A 25798-nucleotide genomic window follows, 5' to 3' on the forward strand; every position below is an offset into this window, starting at 1 on the left:
AAATTAATTAAAACAATCATATAAACATGCATCTTCGCAAGTCATCTGTCACAAGTTAAAATTACATACATAGATTTTGATATACCTCTATGAAGGCCCACTTCTACTTTCCAAGAAAAACCATAGGGGGTGGGGGGAATCCCTACCTCTCCTCCCCTTTCATACTTGTACAAATGTACTAGGTGTGTATAGTGGGTGCCAACCCCTCCCCCTCAACTGAGTATAGATATCATGATAGGCAAATCAGATGGTTCTGTTATTGCACAAATCAGGATCATAGTGCCTTTATTTAAGGTAAAAAGTGCACATGACACTGTGCATATTTGGGTTAGACTGACCCAGGAATTGAAGGGTGCTTTAAATATCACACACATATCATAAGTGTATAAAGATATATTATGAATAAGGGATACAAAGTGAGAGATACTTAAATAAATAAGTTAGCTCGCTGAAGAATTAATACAGTATCAGACAAAGATGTATTTCAAAATGGAAGACTCAAGTACAAAATGTTGCCCAGTTCTAGGACAGGTGTGAGAGACTATGACTCATGCCACAAATTTTTCGGATAAACACCAGAGGCTGATACATTCGAGACCAATTTGATAGACCATCTGTATTATTTGGCACCATATAATAGAGTTTAGTTATTTTTCCACGGTATAAAGCACTAACTAACTTGGCAGGATCTTGAAAATCAGATAAAAAGTAGACATTGATGTGATGAGGTGGTTTTGGAAGAAGTTGAGGACCTTCATAAATGTATCCAGCAAAGTCTAAAATAAGCTTATCAGTTTTGTGTGGCAGAGAAAAGTGTGGATGCCAGCTGTGCTAATGCGGGCTTGGTGTGCACTAGATAAGCCAGCCAAATGTATTAAAGTGATGTTTTTTCTATGACTAAGAGGACCTATCAGAAGCATACTCTTACCAAGGGAATTTGTATACGAATGTAGCATCATCCAAATAGCTTATATAAGCAGATTGAAGGCAAAATATTTTAGAGTTTTTTCCACAGTGTGTCTTGTAACTACAACTAATATAGACTGCTGAAAAAACTCCTGGGTGCCTGATTTTCTTCTGTCTCTGTCTCTGATGAGTGTTCATAGATGCCAGGTGCTTGATGGGATGAGAAGAGGACCCCCAGTTCAGGTGCATGTAACCTGTATCCCCTTTTCCTTCCTCCACTGTTATACTTTACCTATTCTCCAGCAAACAGAGGTCTGGATACCCATGATGGAAGTATAATAAGCTGATCTCTGGACAAGCCTCAATGCAGTTAGACCACTAAGGTTGTGACCGCCTAAGCATAAAACAACTCTTACCATTATACAACCTAAAATATCTGCTCTCTGGCACATTTTAATTGGCCCTGCAAAGATTTATGAACTAATAGCCAACATACACTGAACACGGCAAACTACTGGAAATCAGTAAAGGTAGAACATGACAGGGGTGATGTGCTGAAAGCCACAATTTATTAAAAAGATCTCCAAGTCATTCCTACAGTGTACAATTACCAAACAACATTGCTATGACTCTGCGATCTCTTTGAAAAGACATATAATTGAACACCAATACATTGGGTGATAGTGAATTGAATACGACAATATTAACAACTGTAATTACATCATTTAGATGTGCCAATGATCTGACATGAATAAATATATAAAGAATGTGTTAGTATTATTATTATCATTATCATTACTATATCTAAAATTCGCTCATACAAGGACATAATATTTAATTGATGTTTTGTTCTTATATAAATGAATCCACTTTAATTAAGCACCAGAACAATGTCATTTCTTGTACAATTTATATATAATTATATATATTATGTATATATATATATATATATATATATATATATATATATATATATATATATATATATATATATATATATATATAACGCGTATGTATGTTTCTGTACTCAGCTAATGCATTTTATCAGTGTTATGTTGCCCTCTGCTGTCCAAATGGTAAACTGCACCTCGGTGAGCCCTTCCACTTCAACAACAGCTATCATTTTAACAAACAGAATGAGCACAGTTCTATGAAGTCACCTTCACCTTCCACTATCACAAACATTCATAATAATTTCAAGTTACTTCTTTTTAACCTCACTTCCCTTCAAACAGGGGATGGCGTTTGCAGTGTCAATGAAGAGGTATTTGCCGGCTCAACATTTCAGTCTCGAGCAAAATGCTGTTGGATGAATGCCTCCTCACAAGCTAAAACTGAAAGTAGGTACAGTAATTATGCAGCTACGCAAACCTATGCCATCACAAGGAGTTTGCCATGGACACTCTGCAAAGGGACATGGTTGACAATCACATGTCTACTAAGACACATCATAAGGCCTCTGTAACTGATGGATTAAACTTAGATGATGTTTTTATACTGCGCATACCTCTCATTCCTTCTTATACAAGTATACTTTTCAAATTAAAAGAAGACATTTTCCTATATGTTTAGCCTTATCAATGGCCATTAATAAGTCACAGGGGTAGACGTTTGACAGAATCTGGCTATACATTCTGAAACCTGTATTCAGTCATGTTGCTCTCTGAAGAGTTCAATCATTCAGCTTATTAAGAGTTCTATCTGAGAATAATAACAATATTGTTAATTGTGTTTACAATGAAATATATGAGTGAATGAATATATAAAAGTGTGATCATATTTAATTAATAACCTTAAGATATGCTAGAATGTTGTATTTTATACCAGGAACAGCTAGTATTGTACAAAAAGGGTAACAATGTTCACATACCTTCCAGGAGTCCGAACACACGACTAAAAGAAGCCTTTCTGTGTAAATACAAAAACGTATTGCTTGACAGTTCATTAGCCCCAGAGATTTAGACTCTGTTTCATAAATCATCAGCTTTTCCTAAGAAAAAAAATAAAAGACATATAAAATAAAGCATAACCACTGTGTTAATATATACTTGTTCTTTACACATTGAGGAAATTAAAATACTTCACAAATTAAAACACAAAAGGTCCACAACTGAGACAAACAAGGAAAGAATAATAAATGGACTCTCATTTACTTTGATAATGCTCTGGTTACATTGCACCACTGTACTACAAGAAAACATGAATGATTTAACAATTAGCTTCATAAAAATCTCAAATGTCCCGAAAGATTTTTCTAGAAATGGGGCCTCATTACAACCTGGGCAGTAAGGGATTACTGGTACCGGTAAGGGTACCGGTACCGGTAATCCCTTACCGCCCAATTACGAGGTCCCTTTGCGGGTCCCTACCATAATGGCTGGTTTCACCAGCCGTTCAGGAAGAGACCCGCAAAGGGACCTTAGAGGTAATTATGGTACTGCAATTTGCGGTACTGTAATTACGGCCTTCCCCATTTCCATTGAGCCCTATGGGGCAAAAATGGGAATGGGGAAGGGCCAATGGTGAATGGGGAATTACCGCCCCGCCAACCTTAGAATGGGGCGGTAATTTCGCCATTCACCATGGCGGATTCCAGCGTCAACCATGGCGCTAATAGCGCCATGGTTAACGCCTGGGTCGTAATGACCCCCAACGAGTTGTATTTCATTGGATAAAATAATAATGCTCTTTCAGTTAAGATAGCTGTCTTGTATTAAATTACCTATGTGTTGCAATGTGCACAAAATCGTCTGTAAATAGATGGACATCATATTCTAAGGACACAGGGTCCACTTAGAGCCAGCTTCAGAACGCCAAGAAAAATATGAACTTGAATACCCAATTTTCTCAAACTTATTCATCATGTGGCCTTTTTTATTATCATGTGTGTATGATTCACATTATCAACATCAATACAATTGCCATTGCAACATAAGTATTACACTCTCTAAGCTCTTTGGTTATGTTTTAAAGTGTGAATTAAGGGTGGGTAAGATTCAAAGTGCTTGTTTTGACTCATTTAAATAATGGTTAAACTCATTGTGAATCAGTCAAACCCCTAAATAGCTTACTCAGAAGGACATTCCTGATTCGTCTTGCTTGCATTTTTAATCATGCAAAACTGAAAAACGGCCTACTATTGGAATAAGTCACATGAAGGTAACACAATGATGCAAAGAATAAACTCAAATAACATGAAGGGAAAGCCGGGAAAAGTTGCCAGATGGCAGAGCCAACAGGCCTCCCTATAGCAAAACATCTACTGCTAGTTAGCCAGCATCTCTTGGAGTTTGGCTGAACCTACTAGCTTAGTTCCAGTAAATACTTCTAATACGTAGTATTCTGCTGCCCACTTACTTTAATGGCCACCTAGAAGAAATGTGTATTGATCCAGTAAACGTTCTAATTTTTGGGATTTAATTGCTTAATCGGAGCACAGCACGAGTAGTACCAGTAATACATTCTTGTTACTTTTAGAAGTTACTTTACTTAGACATTGGGCCTCATTATGACTTTGGAAGTAGCCATGGCGCTATTAGCACCACGGCTGCCTCCAAAATCGTGACCGGGTCCGGTCTTGTGGAGTGGGGACTTACCGGGACATTCCACCCTAGGCAGACCCGGTAAGTCCCCATTCCAAATGCCATTTCCCATTCCCATTTGAGCCCCATAGGGCAAAGCCCCATAGGGCTCAATGGGAAGGAGGAAGGTGCTAATAATGGGCCCGCTAATTGTGGGCCCGTTATTAGCTCCAAGGTCCCTTAACAGGTCCCGTAAAGACCGTGTGGTCAGACCATACGTCCTTTACGGTTCCCGCTAAAGGATTTCGGAATTGGGCAGTAAGGGATTACCGGCACCAGTCTCCTTAACGGTGCCCGGTATTCCTTACCGCCCACCTCGTAATGATGCCCATTGACTTTTTCCTCTCTTAACATATTCAGTGGTCTTATTCTTGTATCGTATCTTCATCACCCATCAGCCAGTGCGCTGCCTAAGCTTGAAGTTTGGCTGAGCTACCATAGAGTGAGCACATAATACATCCTGAAGTATTTATTAACATTGCCCAGTAAATCCTGGAGTCTAGATTTAATTGTCTCTTATAAATAGGGAGGAAATACATCAAACTCTCTCTCCCTCTACAAGCAATTGACATTCCCCAAGCCCATTAGTTTTGTAAGACAAGGTGCTATATACTGGCCTCAAGGTCATATAATTCATGCTTTATAAAGCAAAACAGGGAATAAGTAGATGCAATACATCATTTTCTAGGCATAATGTAGTTGGACTGAGCCCAAGGTGGTTCAGCATATTCCCATTTCTTCTAATTAAATGCCCATTTGGAGTTACAAAAAGTCAAAATGATGTGTAATACCCAAATTAATCAGACAATGCAGGTGATGCAAACCCCTCTATAAACTACTGATGAAATCTAAAATGAAAACTAAAACTACATGAACATATGGCAGGTGTTTGCATAAACATGCAGGCATTGCTTCAATTGTGATTTTGATCAATTATTCACTAAGTGGAGTATAGCCGTTCTGCTCATAACCCAATTCTTACCATTCATCTCCATTTTGCAATGAGCATTTACAATAAAAAACACAATTGAACAAAATGAGGGTTACAAGTGTATCATAATCCAGAATTAATCAGATCCTTGAGCTGAGGTGCCAGGCAATCATGAGGCAAGGAACAGAGATTTAATTCAGCAGGAAGCCTCTGTATTCCACGCACACTTCTGCACTTCCTCTGGCTGCACATAATTGCTCCTGCAAGAAATTACCCACCTGAACCTCCCCAAAGGGCCCTCCTGATTGCCACCATATCAACCCACCCCCTTGCCTGACACTCTGCTCTCCCATCTCACAGTGTCCCTTACTGGTTTAGTTACCATATGTGGAAATGGAAAATTGATTCTGTGAGTTACCTTTGCCATTTGAGTGGCAGCCATTTTTGTATTAAATTGTATTTTGCCATTTGAAATGTGTCATGCTCTCCTGGATCACTATTTCTTTTGATAAAAATAAATAAACTTCCTAGACGTTACACCAGGGTACTGAAAAAAATCATAGTACCCTCTCTTGATGGCTTTCACAGACAGTAATGATGCATCTGGCCTCATCAAAGATCTAACTTGTAACATTTCGAGGTCACCAATTCCTATTGTTTTGGGTTAACTTTCATTAATTTCGAGAGGGTTTTATGAGACAAAATAATGTCCAAGAAAATTATCTTAAGAAAATGGAAGAGTTCAGATAAGCCACTGCATGAGGAATGGATGCATGTTATGGTTATATTGTCAGCAAAGGAAAAGTTGACTATCATACAGAAAAAATCTCCTGGTGATTATAATGCAATATGGGGCCCATTACATGATTATATATGTGGAAGTTAATTTAATAATATTATGTGTTTCTTTTGTTTGGATCACCATTTTCCATTTATCCCTCCCCTTCATTCCTTTCCTCTTTGCTTTATTTTTATCCCGATTGTGTATTACTCCTGTTTTTGCTATAATGTGCTGTACTTAATTAGTTTATTTATGTTTATATGTTTATCTTTTTCATCTATAGTTCATGGTCTTATATGAGACTTTGAAATTGAACAAATTATAAAATAAATAAATAAATAAATTAGCATTACAATCAATCTAACTGGGTCTTTACCTTGGTCAGCTTGCAGTGATTTCCCCCAAAGTTGTTGTGTTGCTAAAAATTTAGAAGATCCTAAATCAGTCAACAGCTTTAAGTGTATTTCATTGCTAATTCATAATTTGAAAAGATATTTTCAAAAATGTAGGCCAAGAGTGGTGATTCCACATCAGTATGACTTTATGGAAGGTCTGTCTACCACAGAACAATCAGATTTATCTCACTCACTGCAAGGTATTGCTGGAGAGACATGCTCCACTCATGCCTGATTGTTTCTGGAAGCTGAGAATGCATCTGATGCAGTGGAGTGGGAGTTTCTCTGGTTCGTTAAGCGGTGGATGCATTTCCCTGACACTGTGATCAAAATCATTGAGGAATTATATAAAATATCACAGGAATGGGCTGTCCTAAATGAGCAGCAGTCCACTTCTTTTGGCATAAAACGTTGGACTCATTATGGATGCCCTCTTCCACTTCCTATCTTCACTTTATGTTCGATTCCTGTCACAAACCATCAGGCCTCACACCAGCATATTGCCCTATGAAGTCTCAGGGGATTAGAAATTGCAGTGTCCTTGTATGCCAATGATATTGTTGTATCTATTTACCCACAACAACAATGCACATGGAAAAATTTAATTTGTGGATGTAATTCAATGCGTCATCCAAATTGAGTAATATTAATCAATCATGAGAACATATAATTCAATAAAAATCCAAAGTGCGTGACAACTACAGCCGACACGTGTTCCAACACAAATGCATGTCTTTTTAAAAGCTGTTAGAGATACAAAATCCAGGACCAATTTGAAACAAAGTGAAAGATCTATTTGAAATGATAAAAATCACCCAAAACATGAGTCCAAGAAAGAGCACACATCCCCACTATATGAAACATTCAGATTGAATCAATAAAGTCACCACAATATATAAGGTGGAACATATTAAGTAGTAGTATCCAAAGGTTTTACAGATGATGTCAACAAAGTTTGAGGAGGGAAAGAAGAACAGAGGAACATAAGATTAGATACTCATCATATTTCAAATCCATTTAAGTGTTTTGCTGTTAAGTGAAATCAAGAAAAGCGCCTGCAATACATCCATTCTGCCCCGCAAATGAAAGCTGTAATTTGCCGGTGTCCCGGTATGTTATGTACTGTGATAGTAATCTATTGGCTCTTCCTTTATTTCCATTGAATGAACAGTGCATTTCTCTGCCATTTTGTTTCTTTGTACTGGTTGGGTTTATTAACAATGCTATTTCTTCATGAATACCGATTGTTCTATACATCAGTGATATTGATTTCTCTCAAATTAACTGGGACCATTTTAGAAATGGTTGGTGCATTCTTCTCAATTACACTTGTGATTCTATCATCTCCCATAGATTGTTTCTGAACATAACATGAGCTGGAGCTTATCTTTTTCTCTGTACTATCATTGCATATTCCCCATTTCCTGCATTGGACTGTGCTGTATATTATGCACATTAGCTGCATGGGTGCTTCATCCCCACCCTTGGTAAGAAACTGAACTAATGCAGTTTATTTATGTGATATCCAATAGATTACTGAATGCGAAAATGATAGGTTGATACACACCTTGATTATTCATAAAATAGTAGTAATTAGGTATGAGAGAATAGTCAATTCAATATACTTTTAGAAAAACGAGAAGGTTCCCAGTCTCACTGCGCCAAGAAGTTGAAATGTATTGTTTGTGCAAAAAGTAGCCTGACACGTGTTTCAAGCGGTGTACAGCTTTTCATCAGAGGCTTAGGTTACAGCAATTAGTGCTCCAAGTTTAAAGTAGGACAATGCCAGATATAATTCTCAATTCGCCTCGCAATTGCGGAAAGCGTGGTCAGCGTACGTTTCAGTCTGCTCACATTGGGCTTTTTAATTCAATGGTGATTCTTCACACTCCAAAGGTTTCTACAAAGTAAAGGGAAAGGTCGTAGCAGTTCCTTATATAACATTCAATATGTATGATAATGTGTAAGAGGCAAGCAACTGCATAAAGAAATCACCTGTGTGTTAGGATGTTCAACTATGGTTCACATACATCTGTTTCTTACGTTCTGATTGCAATGCAGCTGTTCTAGCTCATTACTGGGTCTGTTTAATACAAAAATGAATAAATCAAGGGTTTTCTCACTGTTGTGACCATCTATCAAGAGGAAATCATGAAGGCTGATAAGGAAAGTATACTTTTATGGGGTACCATCTGTGGGGAAAAGTGCTTATGCAGACGTACAGTGCTGTGAGCGGGGGGCACCTCTGTCAATTTCCGCATTGGTGTATGAAAAATACATTGACTATGTTATAATAATTGAATTCTGCATGATTTTCAAATTGTAAATGTATAATGCTATGTCACACCGGTGGGTAGATAAGTCTGTGTTCATGTTAGTGCAGTATTGCAGTTCAAGTTTGAACTCTTTGAGGTATTCACTCACTCAGAATGCTCTTAGTTGAAGAGTTGTCATGCTGAGAAGCGGCCTCAGTGCTCTGTAATGACAATGGATATGTCATCTTTAGTACACAGTTGTTTGAGTCAGCAACTGCATAGATTAAAGGTTTCAGGCGAATGGCTGTTCTGTGTAACAGTATCTGTTTTTAGGTGCCTCAGTTCATGCCTGCAGGTCCTCTGATTCTGCTAAGGACCTCTATGAGATACATTGTATTTAAGTGAAAAAGCCATGATTTCCATTTTTATAGTCACCACAATGAACACGCAGAGCATGTATCACTGATAAAACGGTTGCTCTTTTGTGCACATATGGTGCAACATGCATTTCTGCCGAAATACGGCATGTGTAACATATTGTACTTTTTCCATACAATATTAGCTTGTGTAACAGAATTCAATCACTAAATGATTTTAAGTGGTGATTCTGGTTACAGTCCTACACTTAAGGTTTCATAATTTTTAAACATCAGACAGAATATTGTTTTCCTATATCGATTTATATACATCGACTGTTTCAAGTAATTTACTCCTCGTATACATTCTGTTTGGTGAAGTGACTTACTCTATGTTTATATCAATCTCAATTAAATAATAAGTCATATATTTATCTACAAGGAAAACACAAAAAGTTCAAGGGGATGTGAATTTCAAATTGAAATGCTATTGTAATTTGTGTGTTGAAAAAATATTTTACACAGATACAAAAGAAATATAACAAGAAAGAGAAGAGTGATTAAGTTCCAATTATCTCGAGTGTGTCGTATGCTAGATGGTGGAATGTCTCTTGGTGGATAACACTCTGTCTACATTGAATCAATCCATTTACTATATCTAGTCTCTATGTCTCATTAGATTGTTGCAGCTGGTTAGAGAATCGATATTAGTTACCTAATGTATGTTAGAGAAACACTGCTAGTGAGTATTCTTCATTGAGGCCGGTGGGGGACATGGCATCAAGTTTGTGAAACCAAAACATTTCACGTCTCATTAGCGCTAAGTTCATATTGCCTCCTCCAGGTGTACTTTTGACAGTTTCCAATACCACATATTTCAGCTGTGTGATGGAGTGTCGCATTTCCGTGAATCGTCTGGCAACCGGAGAGGTCTGATTAATTGTCCAAATGTTAGACTTGTGTTCATTAAGTCTTTCTTTGATTTTGTGAGTGGTTTGACCAACATAGAATTTGCCACACTGGCATAATAGGCCATAGATTATGAATTTTGAATTACTGGTTGCAAATTGTTTGATATTGATTTTCTGTTCTGTGCAGGGATGTCTGATGTGTTCTCCTTTTTGTACATTATTGCAGTGGCTGCAGTGTAGACATGGGAAGGTCCCTGATTTGTGTTTGCCTAAAAAGGTCTTTTTACTGTGATCCAATCTCTCCGCTTTCAGCAGTTCATTTTAGCCAATAGATCACTATCAAGGTACGTAACATACTGGGACACTGCCAAATTATACCCATTATTCACGGGACAGAATGATTGTATTCCAGGTGTTTTTCTTGGTTTCATCTAACAGTGAATAACGTAAGTGGATTCAAATTATGATGGATGAGTATCCAATAGTATGTTCCTCTGTTCTTCTCTCCCTCCTCAAACTTTGTTCACATAATCTGTATAACCTTTTGATACAACTACTTAATATGTACTGTCTTATAAATCGTTGTGAATTTATTGATTTCATTTAAATGTTTGATATCATGGGGATGTCTATGCTCCTTTTTGGACTCACGTTTCGAGTGATTCTTATTTCTTGCAATTGGTCTTTGACTTTGTTTCAAATTGGTCCTTGATTTTGTATCTCTAACAGCCTTGAAAAAGACCTGCATTTGAGTCAAAACAAGTGTCGGCGGTAGTTGTCACACACTTTGTATTTTTATTGAATGATATGTTCTTATGATTGATTATTATTACACAATTTGGATGACACATTAAATTACATCCACAAATGAAATGTTTCCATGCGCGTTGTTATCTTGGGTAACCAGTTCCTTCACACATATTGTTTGGGCCGGTTGGGCTCTGGTCAACATCACTGTGACAGATGCAGCAGGCAGTACACCTCGACTAAACAGGGTTTTAGGACCAAGCTCAGGTGTTTTTTCTAGTTTATTGCCTTCACTCGTATTGGTGTATAAAATTTGAGCCATATTCTCGGTATTTGAAAGTTTTATCAGTGCACAGAAGAACTTGGCTGAGTGTTGGGTTACTAGTTAAATATTGAAAACAGTCCAGCTATGAATGTACCTTATACAAGGGACCTTGAGTCTCTTGCGTAATATATCTGGTATTGAGCTGCGCAACAGAATTGCTGGTATGGGAAAAACAAATATATACACTATTTTCCAAATATTCTAAAACAAGTGATTTTATTTGGTTCTTCTTAATATCTTTGTTCATATTAACTTGGTTGAAATGGCAACCCTGCCAAACAATTGTATTTGTTTCGTGCCTTCCCATTCTGAATTTCAATAGTGGTGCCATGTTGCAGAACTTCGACACACTACACTTCAAGATGTTCACTAAACACCTTGCAAACTTAACAAAGTTTTTTAAAGTTGTGAAGTTCTGCAGTTCCTGAGTGAGTCTAGCACCACAAGGAGGGTGACCCAAGAGGCCAATTGCTGCTCCCAAGCTAGTGGATGTTGAACTAGAGTGAAATGAGGAGGGTTTCCTTGTTACCTTATCCTAGTCCTCGACACACACAAGGGACTGTCAAATTGTTTCATCATAGACCAGCCTCAGTTTTACAGCCCCTTTGCATCCCCTGGTCTATCAGGGCAGACCGGACTAAGAGTCTGGGACTCAGACATGAGCAATTGTTTTTTTCCAACAGACTACTGGGAGAACTCCCCTTCTCAATTTTAGAGACCCTAAAGATCCCCTAAGCTGACCAAAATCTCTCAAACTTAAAAGAAAATTGTCCCTTTAGAGCAAGGCCATTCCTATGTAATCAGAGAAGCAGCACACTGTTGTCTGTTTGTTCAGCTCAAAGGAGCTATGTTTTGAGATTGTCAAAAACCACAACCAGCATAGTAGTTTCATACATACAATGTTATTTACCTGCTAATTTCCTAATGCAAAAAAACTGACACAAAAAACAGTGCTGGAACAACAATCCTCCTCAGTAACAAAAATGTACACTGGGAAAACAAAGTTTAATGCTCCCTGCTAACACAAGGACCAGATGATCGGAAGGAGGAAATAGACAGGAAAAGATCAGGGTACCTTCAGATTAGAGAGGTGAGAGGAAAGAAGATCGGGGGGTTAAATTTTGAAGCTGAAGAAGGGACTTGGATATTAGAAAGTGATGTTGGAAATTCAAGGCTGTAACTGTAGCTACTGGAGTCCATGCAATGAGAAGTTAAGTGGAAGTGTCAAGAAGTGTACTCAGGACTTGACAAGAGGAAAAGGCTTGGTGTTATACAGCCATAGGCACAGGACCCTGGAATGCAGGGGTGGACTGGCCTATAGGGAACTCTCGGGATTTCCTAGTAAGGCTCTGCACCCTGAGCCTCTTTTTGTGGTAACCTTTTTTATTTCTAAATTCTCTATAGGAAATGGCTTGAGCTTGCTGAAAATGTGTAATAAGGAGCCACTTTTAAAATGATTTCCATGGCCTCTTTTAGTTCCCAGTCCACCCCCGCTAGAAAGCCAACATCCAGTTGTCCTATAAGGATTGGCCCCAGCCTGAGGTCAAAGACATTGAAATCCCAGAAGGAGAGGCTTTGATTTGAGGACAATTTGCTGTTTACCATTTTAGTTTCTGTAAAACATTTTTCTTTTGAAATAAAATACCAGAAAGTGTTTTTTAGAGTCCAGCCATGTATGCATACCACAAAGCCTATTTGACAAAGTTTATATATTCATATAGCTACATAAAATATCTGAATAATAATGTATAATACAATATTGCATAACATCATAGTTCTGCTGAAAAACATTATTGTATTGAGTTTCAGTAAACATTGGTGGATACCTTGCATACATTCTCAACCAATTTTATATATATATATATATATATATATATATATATATATATATATATATATATATATATATATATATATATATATATATATATGCTTGCCTTTATCCCCATATTTCTAATATTTGCTAATATTTGCCATTAAACCAATCAAATAATAATTCTCAAATCTATCAGATTCATGAGGATATTTTGGTTATCCCATTTTATATGTATTATATTATTGATATATTGTATTTGTAGGGAGGCTCTATCTTCTGCAATAAGGGTGTTTTAATTCATAATTTCGAAACTACCTGACCATTTAATTGTTCTCATAAGATTAATAAATAGGTCAACTGATTCATTCATTCATTCATTCATTCATTCATTCATTCATTCATTCATTCATTCATTCATTCTTTCCTTAACTATAAGTCAAGTAAGAATTACAAATGAGTATGTTCTTATAAGTGATTGATATCTCAATTTGGTTCTAGTTTCTAAAAAGATGTAAACTCATCAACAATTAATTATACAAGATTAATCGAAACTACTGGATGAAAACTGTAAAAGGTAAACACTAGGTAAATCATGTATCTTTTTAAACTTGGCTATATCTATCTTCTTAAAAAATGAGATTGAAATTATACTCAATCCCTGTGAAATTATCTTTGCTCTAATATTGTTTTGCAGTCTATGGGCCTTTTATTCTGTCAATGTTTATGTTGGTTGTGATTTTTTCATAATGTTGTTGCCTTGATAAAGGACAAGGGTCTCTGAAACACACACCAACAGGCATAGAAGAGAAGTAACACAGTTCATAGAGATGTTTCAATTGTCAATGTTTACTTTCCAAATTGTATTCTATTTTTGATGTTGATATTTGTGGCCAAAGGAGAATAATCATATTTATCATTAATGTTTCAGTGAGTGACTTTGAGAAAACACAACATAGACGAGAAACCTATGTGTGTGGTGCATACAAAATGAGTAATTGATTTGTTGAAGAAATACAACTATAATTACTCCTTTTTGTCTTTCATAGAAAATGATACTCTTTATTTATTTATTTCAAATTTGTTGAGCGCACATCAGCCCAGAGACATCGTGGCGCTTGTTACAGACATCTTAGTTGCAAAGGAGACCGTAGTTACAATCAACACATAAATTACAGAGGAAATATATACAATAGCAAGGCAGTATATTTACATGGCTTCCAGAAATTTGCTAGTTATTTAGCAAGGAACGCGGTTTTCAGTTTCCTGCGAAAGATGGGAAGTGAGTTTTCCGTTCGGATGTCTGAGGGGAGAGCGTTCCATGTCTGTGCTGCAATGTAGGGAAAACCAAGACCTCCGGCTTTGGCTTTTTTGATGCGTGGGGTGCAGAGTAGGTTAGCGTATTGCGTCCTGGTGGGGCGTGTGGAGGAAGGTTTGAGGATGGTATCAGAAAGATAGGACGGGGCGGAGAAGGAGAGACATTTGTGAGTGAGGGTGAGGATTTTGAGGGTGATCCGTTCTTTGACTGAGAGCCATTGGGCTGAGAGCCTGGCCTGGGTGATATGCTCTCTTCTTGGGATACTAAGAGCGGCCCGGAGAGCGTTGTTCTGTGTGATTTGTAGTCTATTTATGTTTTTGGCTGATGTGCCTGCTAGGAGAGCATTGCAGTAGTCCAGTTTGGCTCCTATGGTTGCCCTCGCTATGGAGAGGCGGTTAGGTTTAGAGAGGTAGGGCTTGATGGCGTTTATAAGTTTGGTGGTGTGCGCGGATGCGGAAGTGATAGCGCTGACTTGTCTGGTCATGGATAGTGAGGAGTCGAGGTATACTCCCAGTGTCTTGACGGCTGTGGACACGGGAATGATGGAGTTGTCAATTGAGAAGTTAGTGTACAGTTTGTCCAGTTTGTCTAAGGTGTGCTGTTGGCCTAGTATCAAGATTTCGGTCTTGTCACCATTGAGGCAGAGGCCATTAATTGCCATCCATGCCTTGATGATGGAGTAGATGGTGTGGAGTGCCTTTGCGTCTTCGTTGTATGAGCCTGAGAGGGGTAGAAGTACTTGAGTGTCGTCCGCGTAGTTCGTGTAGGTGATGCCGTATGAGTCAAGTTTGTCAAAGAGGGGCTTGGTGAACAAGTTATAGAGTGTGGATGCAGTGCAGGAACCTTGAGGGACCCCGCAATGGATTGTTGTGGGTGTGGCGTTAGCGATGTCCGAGAAGACTTTCATGGCCCTACCTTCGAGGAAGGAAGTGATCCAGGCAGCTGCTTTTTTAGAGAAGTTGGCTGAGTGCGTGAGGTGGGAGGTGAGAATCTTGTGATCAACCAGATCAAACGCGGCTGAGAGATCTAGAAGAAGCAGAAGAGCCGGCTTGCCTTTGTCCATGATTTGGGTGATCTGACTCTTCAGGTCTACCAGGGCTGTTTCTGTGCCATGTCCTTTCCGGAAACCCGATTGTCTCGTCCCGAGGATGGAGTGGGTTTCCAGAAAGTGTTGGATTTGGCAGTGTGCGGCTTTGTCCAGTAATTTCAGCAAGAATGGCACAGTGGTTATAGGTCTATAGTTGTTGGGTTGTGAGGGGTCAAGAGTCGGTTTTTTTAGGAGAGGCCGGACCCAAGCCTCTTTGAGGTTGGCTGGGATGATGCCTGTTTTGAAGGACGCATTGATAAATGCCGTGAGGAGCGGCGCAAGGCAGTCTGCGCAGTCTTTGACTAGTTTAGGTGGGCAGATGTCGCCTTTGCATGGGGAGGGTTTGAGGTTTATTAGAAGGTTGATAACTTCTGTTTCAATGACATCTCTGAAGGAGAAGTCAGGTATGGTGGGCTTGGAGGAGGTGGGTGGTGTGTTGGTCAGTTTGGTTCCTGTCTGGTGAGGAAGTGTTTTGCAGTGGTCTTTAATTTTCCTTTGGAGAAGGTCAATTTTGTGAAGCATGGCAGCTTGAATGCTGGAACACCACGCTTCATCTTTGATTATTTCATCTGGAGTATTAGGGGGGGAGATGAGCTCATTAAAGATTGCGAAAATCTCTTTGGAGTGTGACTTGGCATTGGCGATGCGAGTGTTGAAGGTATTGGCTTTGGCATTGGAGATAGCTCTCTTGTATTGGTGGGAGATTAAATTGAATATGTTTTTGGTATTGGTGCAGGGGTCAGATTGCCAGTTTTTTAGAGCTGCTCTTTTGTGGGATCGCATTGAGTGCAATTCTTCGGTAAACCAGGAGTTGGAGTGTAAGGATTTCTTATCTTTTTTCCATTCAAGTGGCGCTATTTCATTGATGGCTTTGGTGAGGACATCTTTGTATATGTCGGCTAGGATATTGGGATCGCTAGCGAATGGGGGGGCTAGCACTGGGGTATTGAGGTATGGGCGTAGGTTCTCCTCTGTGAGTTTTTTTTTGCTTCTGACTTGTGCAGCGCTGGCAGGGGTCAGAGTCTTAAGGTTCTTGGTGATAGGAATAGAGAACTCTATGCAGTTGTGGTCAGTCCAAGGCAGTGAGGAGTTGGAGGTGATAGTGGAGAGGCAGTTATGGTCTGCGATCCAGTCAAGTATGCGGCCTTTGATGTGAGTAGGACTTTCTACTTTTTGGATGAAGCCCAGGTCATTGAGTTCCTTGGTGAGAGTGGCTGCAGATTTGTCCTTGGGATCATTAAATCCGAGGTTGAGGTCCCCTAGTAAAATGGTTTTGGTGGAGCTTTTGATATTGTTGCTAAGGATGTGCAAGATGTTGTCCTGGGAGTCTGGGGAATTGCCTGGGGGGCGTTATAGTAGGTGGATGTTGATGGTGCTGTTGGGAGACAATGTGAGTTTGGCCGATAAGAGGTCAGAGTTGTTAGTCGAGGGGTGACTGATAGGTCGGAGCTGTAGGTTCTCTTTGTAGATGAGGGCTACTCCGCCTCCTATTCGATCTGGCCTATCTTGTCTGAGTATGGAGAAGCCCGGTGGTAGCGCAAGTGTAACGGCAGGGCCTGATGCTTCGTGTAACCATGTTTCGGTAATGGCTAGCAGGTCAATGTTATTACTGGTTATAATGTCATGGATATCAGAGGCATGAGCTGGGAGTGATCGGACATTGAGGAGGGCACATTTGATGTGAGGTGTGTGATGTTTGCTTGTGGAGGTGTGAGTGATGGTCGTGTCTGGTATGTTCTGTGGGGCAGTATTGCAGGGTGTGGCTAGGTTAGTGGGTGGTGGACTGTGGGTGTGTGGGTATTCTGTGCGGGGGCAGCGTGTGGAGGTGGTGCGAGAGCTCAGTCTATAGTTTCTGATTTCCGTGGGAAGGGCTAGTGTGCTAAGTTCTGGGGTCTGTGTGCGCGCTCTAAGTCTTTCTAGTCTGTGCAGAGTTGCTACACAGGGTGCACGATCTGTCATGGTAGGTGTGATATCCTTAATAGCGAAATGCTTGAGGCATAAGAGTGAGCTGGGTGGTGTGTGGAAGAGGGGATGGATGGGAGGATAGAGTTTGAGAGTGGCGAGTGTGGAGAGGAGAGTGAGCAGCGTGGTGGCGGCAGCTGTGAGCTTGCAAGACGCTAAGGGCATGATTGTGTACTTAGTAGTGCTGTGAGTGGGGGGCCTCAATACAGCTTCAAAAATGGTCTGTAGGCGACCATAGGGCACAACACAACTTTAAAAGTGGTCTGTAGGCGACCATAGGGCACAACACAGCTTCAAAAAAGTGGTCTGTAGGCGACCAAGGGCACAACACAACTTTTAAAAGTGGTCTGTAGGTGACCATAGGGCACAACACAGCTTCAAAAAGTGGTCTGTAGGCGACCAAGGGCACAACACAACTTTAAAAGTGGTCTGTAGGTGACCATAGGGCACAACACCGCTTCAAAAAGTGGTCTGTAGGCGACCAAGGGCACAACACAACTTTAAAAGTGGTCTGTAGGCGACCATAGGGCACAACACAACTTAAAAAGTGGTCTGTAGGCGACCATAGGGCACAACACAACTTTAAAAGTGGTCTGTAGGCGACCATAAGGCACAACACAACTTTAAAAGTGGTCTGTAGGCGACCATAAGGCACACCACAACTTTAAAAGTGGTCTGTAGGTGACCATAAGGCACAACACAGCTCCAAAAGGCAGGCGGCAGCAGGCTACTATGAGTGAAAGTTGCTAATGTGGCTGCTAATCATGGCAGTTTCGAGCGATCAAGATGTAGTTAGGTAAGCAGACAGTTGAGGGCGATTAGCAAAACAGATTTGGGGTAGTCTAACAATGAAGAGTTTTATGCATACTAAAAGTCATTTCCTTGAGTGCCACAGGCGAGTGTGGTAGTAGGCAGTCGTAGGTGTGTGAGACTGGGCATTACATCAAGGTGATAATGCAATATGAGCATAGAGTTACCTGGTGAGTGACAGACCGGGGGTCTGGCAGATGGCAGATACAGGCACAAACAGGCATAGAAACAGGAGACGGCCTTGTTGCAATGGGCCTTGGGAGAAATGGGCCGGCTTCGCCTGCCGGCGCCCAATGGGAGGATAAGTGGGTAAAGGCAGCCAATCAGGATGGCTTGCTGGGCCTCAGTGGGCATTGGAGGCAGACATCAGGAAGCAGACAGCCATTTTGGAGCTGTAAAGTACCTCGTGTACTTTAATGGCGATTTTCGTATGAGTGCAGCAATAACTATAATCAGGCAGCACATTGGCCTGCCCTTGCTTGGGAAGTGAAGCGCTTTGCCTGATAATGCGGATGCAATATTTGAGGAATAAAAAATCGGTCGAGGCGCTATAGACTCAGCGCTTACCTAAATATGTTCTTCTGGATAGTGCAATAAACTCCAATATACACAGACATCTAAAGGACAACTTGGTGTAATGGCCTTGGCATATGATTTTGAGATATACCTTGTAACAAATAATTATTTGAAACATTCAATTTGTAAAACTGAACAATATCTAAACATATTGGCATTTAGGTTAACCGATTTCAATTTTACTTTCTTGTTTGACAGTTTGCCTCTGGTGACCATGGGCCGAGTAACTTAGGGGGTGGGGTACCTCCCTAAACCAGTGGATGATGGACCTGGGAGCAGTATGAGGAGCATCCCCTTGTGGCACTCCCTGGTCCTCACACTTTGGCAGGGATGTATTTCCCAGAGAAGAGACCTCCCGAACCTTCCTTAACTGGGACTCAGAGTGGGTACCCACCAGACCTCCTCCTCAAAATGGAGACTCTTGAAATCCCTTCTGCACCCCACAATACCTTTGGTTATTAAACCAATCCATGGAAACTACATTTCCCTTAATTCCCCTCTACACCAGAAACAAATCCTGAACTGGATCCAGGAAGCAAATTGATGGATCTGGGTGGGTCAGACTTTGCAGAAGTCCCAGTCACACCACAACGGCCAGGGAGGATGCAGGAAAACATGCCCCAAGTTACACAGCCAAAATCATGTGAGCAAAAATCTAACCTGGGATGGACTATATTCCCCTCAGTGACCTTCTCTTCCAACCGGACCACTCAGAATGGATATGGGAAATTAAGTTATCCCGTCAATCACAGGAAGATCTTGGGAAAGACAATGGGGAACATGTAGACACCTCTAGAGCCCTCCCTAACACATTCCCCTCTCCAGCCTCTCCATGCATACATAGTTTCAAATGGCAAAAGGCTCTTATAGAGTTAAGCTGGCCCCCTAAGCCTCTCTGTGACTATCAGGAGTGAGAGACCCTAGCCAAATGTTACCCCCACACCCCTCAAGGCTTACAGCTTTAGACCCTCACACCTAGTTCCACTTAGGACAAGGGGAATGTTATTATATAAGCCAGGAAACACGATCCATTATGGTGTGTGATGGAAGCAAAAGGCTCTTATCTTGGAGAAGGTTGGAGAAGAGAGACTGCTAGAGTGAAGAGACACTGGAAAGGCTTTGGAGAGGACTGGAGACTAGACAGTGCTGAAGAGCAGAGATGGAGAGGTGGTAGATAGAGGAGCTGGTGACATCTACAAGAGGGAACATGATGGAATAAAGGGGGTGAGAGAGGAGAGAGTAATATCAGAAGTGAGGGAAGGAGGTATTAAAACTGGATGGAGTGGGGGAGGTGACAGTAGCAGAGCGAAGGAGGGAGGAAGTAAAACCCAGAGTTGATTGCAAGATATTGGTAGTAAAATGTGATGGAAGTAGATAAAGAAAAGGTGGTTGTGGAAGTCACAAGAGCAAACTGGAAGGAAGTGGTAAGGTTAGGATCCAATGTAGAGGCAGCTAGAGCAGGCCAAAGTGGTACTAACAAGATGATAAAGGACCAAGTGGAGGAGGTGGGTGATTGCGTTTAGAGCGAGGAAGGGACTTCTTAAAATGGGTATAGTTGGAGTGAGGAGGAGAAGAGTTAGGAAAGGGTGATATGTTGATGAGAGGTGATGGAAAAATAAATTATGTCCAGTAATTGATTCAGCTGGCAGAGTGCAAACATAAGTTAGCTAGAAACAGGAAATGCCAGTTGGCCAAGTCAGGTACTAGGCAGGTCCAGAAGGTTGGAAGGAGTTCCAGTGGAAGTGAAAGAGCACAGTGACAGTTTGCAGATATGGTGGAAGGACAGGTGTTACATAGTGAACTGCTGCAAAATGGACATCAGCAGAAATGGTTCCATACATGGAAGAAAAACATATAGCTGTATTTACTTAGTCACAGTTTCCAGTTACTCTTGCAAGTTGGTAGCACACCCACTGGCCATCCACAGACATCTCAGCTCAGGTCTCAACTAACACTTCTCAGAACACTAATTTGTTATAATTCATCTAGCATTCATTGAGCTGACAAGCTCCCACACTCATCAGCATTCTAACAACAATGAGGAATGGCCTGCAGGGGATCTGCAAAGGATTGTATAATACATTGCCACGAAGACAAGATACAACACACCTCCTTCCCTTCATATATAGGAAACACAGCAACAGGCTCACATAGGAAGTCTAGAAGTGAACGATCTGCATACCGCTCTCCATGATGACCGCCACAGAGTTGCTGAGGGCAGCCGAGATTGTCCTCCCAGGGAGCAGGAGCTATTGTTGCTTTTGATTAAAGGAGCCTAGAAGCCCACACCTAGGCCCAACTGAGCAAAATACTGGGTGTGGGGTCCTATCAGGCCTCAAGAGTTGTGAAGAAAGGATGTAATCTCCTTTCCCCTTTAAAATGCTGAAACTGGACTGCACTCAGAGAGCTGAAATAACAGAGGCCTGACCACTCCCCTGATGTTGGAGCACAGGAAAGAGACTGAAAGTAAAGCTATTGGAGGAAGTTCATCCTGCAATTGTTTTGTTTTCCTTGTGGGGAGAAGCACCTTTCATATTTAAGCTGGCCACCCCTATATACTTAATAAACAAATTGAACATGAAAAGTCTGGCATTGACATGCTTCTTAGTACAAAATGACCTGCCTGTGACAGCTCTTTTAACCACAAAACATATTTTAAAGTATTGAACTTTTATAAGGTGCCTATGCATCAGGATATGTTTCCAGGTGCCACAAGTTAAAGGGGAGGTGGGAACATAGGAGGATAAACAACAATAAAATGGTCCTAATGGGCCTTGTGGCATTCGGACCATGCAAGTGCAGCAAACAGGGAGTGTAGGAGGGTCGGGGAGTGGATGAGGGTGAAGGCAGGGGGATGGGGTGGGGTGAGGAGGAGGTAGCAGTCCCCTTGGACTGGGTAAGGGCTGGGGGGTAAGTGCAGGGGGTGCCCGGAGGGCAAGTACACAGGGGAAGGGAGAAGGGTAAATAGTGCAAAGATGGGGGGGTAGACCAGACTCAGTAGTCCAGTCAGGGGAGGGTGCCCAAAGGCAAGTGCTAGAAGGGGGTACTGAGGCAGACTGGTTGAGGGAGGGTCTGGTCCCTGTTTGACTCAGGAGGGACTAGACAGCCAGTCACATCAGCAAGGAGGGATTAGCAAGGAAGCTGGAAAAGGGAGGAAGCAGGAGAAAAGGAAGGTCTTGAGAAGCTTTCGAAACTTAAGGAGATCCGGCTCAAGTCTGAGAGGGGCAGGGAGGCCATTCCAGAGTGAGGAACCAGACGAAGAAAGAGATCCACCCCCCACTCTCTGCTTGGAGAAGAGTCTGACCTGCAGAGAATTAGAGCTAGAGGACTGAAGGACTCTAGCATGGAGATATTTAGGGAGAGAAAGTTGAATGTAGCACGTTCCCAGGTCCCAGAAATCCTTGTGGATGATGCAGAGGGTCTTAAATTTGATCCTTGCAGCCACCGGGAGCGAGTGGATATATTCTAGGGCTGGAGAGATGCAGTCCCTGTGCTTGAGGCCAAGGGTAAGTCTTGCAGTCCTGTTCTGGATTAGATGAAGAGGGCAAAGGGAGGAGAGAGGTATATTGAGGAAGAGGCTCTTGCAGTAGACCAGCCTGGAGAGAACCAGACCTCTAGAAACATTGGGTTTCTGGGGGAAGGTGAGGAAAGGGAGGATACCTCTGAGGAGGTGAAGCTGCAAGTGAGCTTTCTTGGCAAGGTCAGCGATATGAGTGGTGAAGGAGAGAGAGGAGTCGAAGATGACACACTGGTTCCTGCCACACCAAAGGGTGCAGGGAGAGGACCAGAGAGGGCGGCCAGAGAGTAGGGAGGGAGGAAAGGGGGAGTCCCAATGAGAAGGATCTCAGTCTTATTGTTGTTAAGACAGGGATCATTGGCAGCACACCATGCCTGGATAGCAATCAGGCAGTTGGGAATGAGAGGGGAAGGAGAGGAGGTAGAGGTGGGAAGCTTAAAGGAGAGCTGAGTGTCATCCAAATAACACGGGAAGTGAGGAGGGGGGTGATTTGAAAGAAAGAGGTCAACCAAGCCAGTCCGCAGGTCAGTGATGCCCACGGTATTACGAAGTCGATTTAAGAGTGTGGCATGATTGAAGGCAGAGGACAGATAACGAAGGATGAGAACAGAAGGAGAGTTGGAGTCGAGGTTAGAGAGGAGGTCTTCACAAGTGTTCAGGAGAGCAGTTTCTATGCCTCTGCTGCTATGAAGTCAGACTGATGGTCGTGGAGACAACAAACAGATTCAGTGTGGTGGATTAGTTGGGAGATGACCAACATCTCCAAGAGTTTGCCCAAGAAGAGGGTAATGGAAATAGGGCAGAAGTTAGCCAGAAATGAAGGGTTCGCAGATGGCTTTTTTAGGAGGAGGTGCACAAGGGAGTGCTTAAGAGGAGATGGGAAGGCACCAGTGATGAAAGATTGACTGCAGAACTCAGCCAAAAAGGGAGCAAGCGCAGCAGTATTGACCTTGATAGTTCTAGAGGAGCAGGGAAGCACCTGTTTGGAGGAGGCTTCCATAGAGAAAGACAGTCTTGGTAACCACATCCAGTCCTATGGGTAAGAAGGAGGAGAGTAGGACGGATCGAGGGAGGGGGGCTAAGGGAAGCCTGAGTGCAGGAGAAGGAGGGAGGGGGGTACAAAAGAGTGAGGACAGGATGTTCTGTGTTTTGGTTGTGAAGCTTCACAAATGTACGTTTAGATAGCTATGCTCACTGAACAAAACCTGCTGTAAACTACTTTCTATCTCATTTTAAACTTCACAAAGCATTGAAGTCGGGAACATTTTCAGAATTCCACCGGTGTAATTAAAAATGTGCACACTCACAGTGAACTCTCAGATTACATACTTCATATGGAAAAAAATAATGTTTGGGACTGTTAATGACTAAGGAGTTTACCTTACTTTCAGTTTTATAATTGGGCCAAACTAATAAAACGATTAACATTTCTCTTTCTCTCTTTCATTATTATGAAGCAATTGCAATAAAACTCTTACATCATGTTGGGCAATTTTTTTAAAAACAATTTTGAGTAAGCAACCTGCAATAATAACCTTGGAATTAGAGCGACATAGTTCAAGATTCAAGATGCCCAGGCACCGTAGCATAAAAGGTTGCTGTGCAATAAAGTTCTATTGGGATCCTTTACTGATGGCTTGCTTGCCTTTTGGGCTTCTTCCATAATTACAAAGTGTGACACTTTCTTCCTTCGATTGGTCATGTTTGCTGAATTTAGCAGTTCCAAACTAATTTTAGTTTAAAAAGTAGTATATTTATTTTATAGCACCTCCATATAAAATATTATATGGCAAGGTAGAAAAGAGCCCTTCTTCAGAATTACTAGAAATTATTTTTTAGTAGACAATGTAAAGGAGCAGCTGTATACATTATCCCTAACTCCTACCCCTCACCGCCGTCATATTGGAACAGTAGGAGCAGAGCTCTGTATGGGACCCCATGTGTTGTTCCTATAACGCATCGAGTGTACAAGAGACAATGTGCACTCAGACAGCCGTACCGAATGTACCCTTTTCACTACAAGTGTGGAAGGATACCATTTGGAAGGATGTCAGCATGCACCATTGGACACCATGGAGTGCTGAGTAAAACCTGATGGGGGCTGAGTGATGTCATAAAGCAAATATACAAAGCCATACTGAAACGAGATGAAAATACTTAAGAGAGACGATGTAACTGGAGTAACAAGAGAAACATGTACGAAATGACAAAGTAATCCTGAATACAAAAGAAGACAAAGTAACTTGATGGTCAATAAGTGTAAATATGCATTAATGCAAGGATGAAAAGACATATAGAAGCTTGCTATAGAGGAATATATAACGTGGCTAGGACGGCCATAATTGGAAAATGGATGCCGCCTCCTGTTAAGATTCAATTAAGCTACCTCAGAAATAGATCAGAGTTGAAGAGTCAGGAGACTCTGGAAGAACAGCTTCATTTGCAAAACAAAGAGTCGATGTTGGCTTGGGATGAAGAAAACTATTTTTAAGGAATAGCTGCAAAGCACAAAGGGAGGTAGACGGATACGCTATGGACGAGATATACCTCTCTTAGATTAAAGAAGAAGAAAACATCTGCAAGAGCCAATTATTGGACAATTAACAGTGTATAAAGTCAGTACAAGGTAGAGTGATCAAGTCGCTAGAGGTCAAGAAGAGCAATGACACTCAGTTCAATTAAATCAAGTAGCAGTAAATAAGAGGTTGAAATGGACACATGTGTGGTCTCTTCACATGTGACACAGAAGTCGAAAATAAGGGCTATTCATTAAGACTTGGAGGAAGATAATGATGTGCTTACACTCCCTTGAATTTACCAGAACAGATATCAGACTAAAAGGTCAACTACAGATGGGAAACTTTGTCTCATAGTTAGACTGATGAGAGATGATGGACTAATTGCGAAAGTGGGAAGTAATCGGACGTGATTCAAGCACCGGGGTTGCGTTTCACGTACGTGCTGCTAGCCAAGCCGAAAGTCCAACATTGGGTGAGGATGCCAACCAATCAGTGGGTTTGTGGGGCAACTTGCTATACAATGTTGCATAGACCAGTCTGCTGCCATTTTGTGTGTTATAATCAGTATTATACATATTTAGAGGTAGTTCGAGGCTTGCCTCACAGATAAGAGGCAGACAATGGTTTACTAACACCTATGTATTCTATAACTAGATATGTTCCCCTAACCAATTCCTCTCGCTAATAGGTTTCACAGTTTTGCAGGATAACACCATAGATGACGCATTTTGGGGAATAATACCGCTGTCTAATGAAGTTTGTGTGTGAGTGTGCAAGCATCGGTTGTATGTCTGCCAGTTGACCCTGCTTTATTAAATTGAGAATAAAGTAGTTCTTTGCCATATTCTTTGAGTCTATCCAGTAATTTTGTCTGAGATCTTTATTGGTAATTCCATCTAGCACAAGAGACGCTTCAAGGTGCTAGAGCACATATTGGTACTGCTGCCATTGGTTCAGGTCTAATTGACCTAGGCCCAATCCAGATCTTCGGACTTTTAGCTGATCCCA

At 41.2% G+C, this 25798-nt stretch overlaps 1 protein-coding gene across 2 annotated transcripts in view; it reads right to left on the reverse strand.

The window, feature by feature from the left end:
• The window catches only part of WDR72 (WD repeat domain 72), a 933775-nt gene that overhangs the window by 559698 nt on the left and 348279 nt on the right, over positions 1 to 25798 (reverse strand). For both annotated transcript variants that reach the window (XM_069624855.1, XM_069624854.1), the window contains exon 7: positions 2777 to 2896. In XM_069624855.1, coding sequence (XP_069480956.1) covers positions 2777 to 2896 — 120 coding nt within the window. The remainder of the gene's footprint in view (positions 1 to 2776; positions 2897 to 25798) is intronic.

This window comes from Ambystoma mexicanum, chromosome 11 (assembly GCF_040938575.1).
Source record: "Ambystoma mexicanum isolate Mex_15411 chromosome 11, UKY_AmexF1_1, whole genome shotgun sequence".
Lineage (NCBI taxonomy): Eukaryota > Metazoa > Chordata > Amphibia > Caudata > Ambystomatidae > Ambystoma > Ambystoma mexicanum.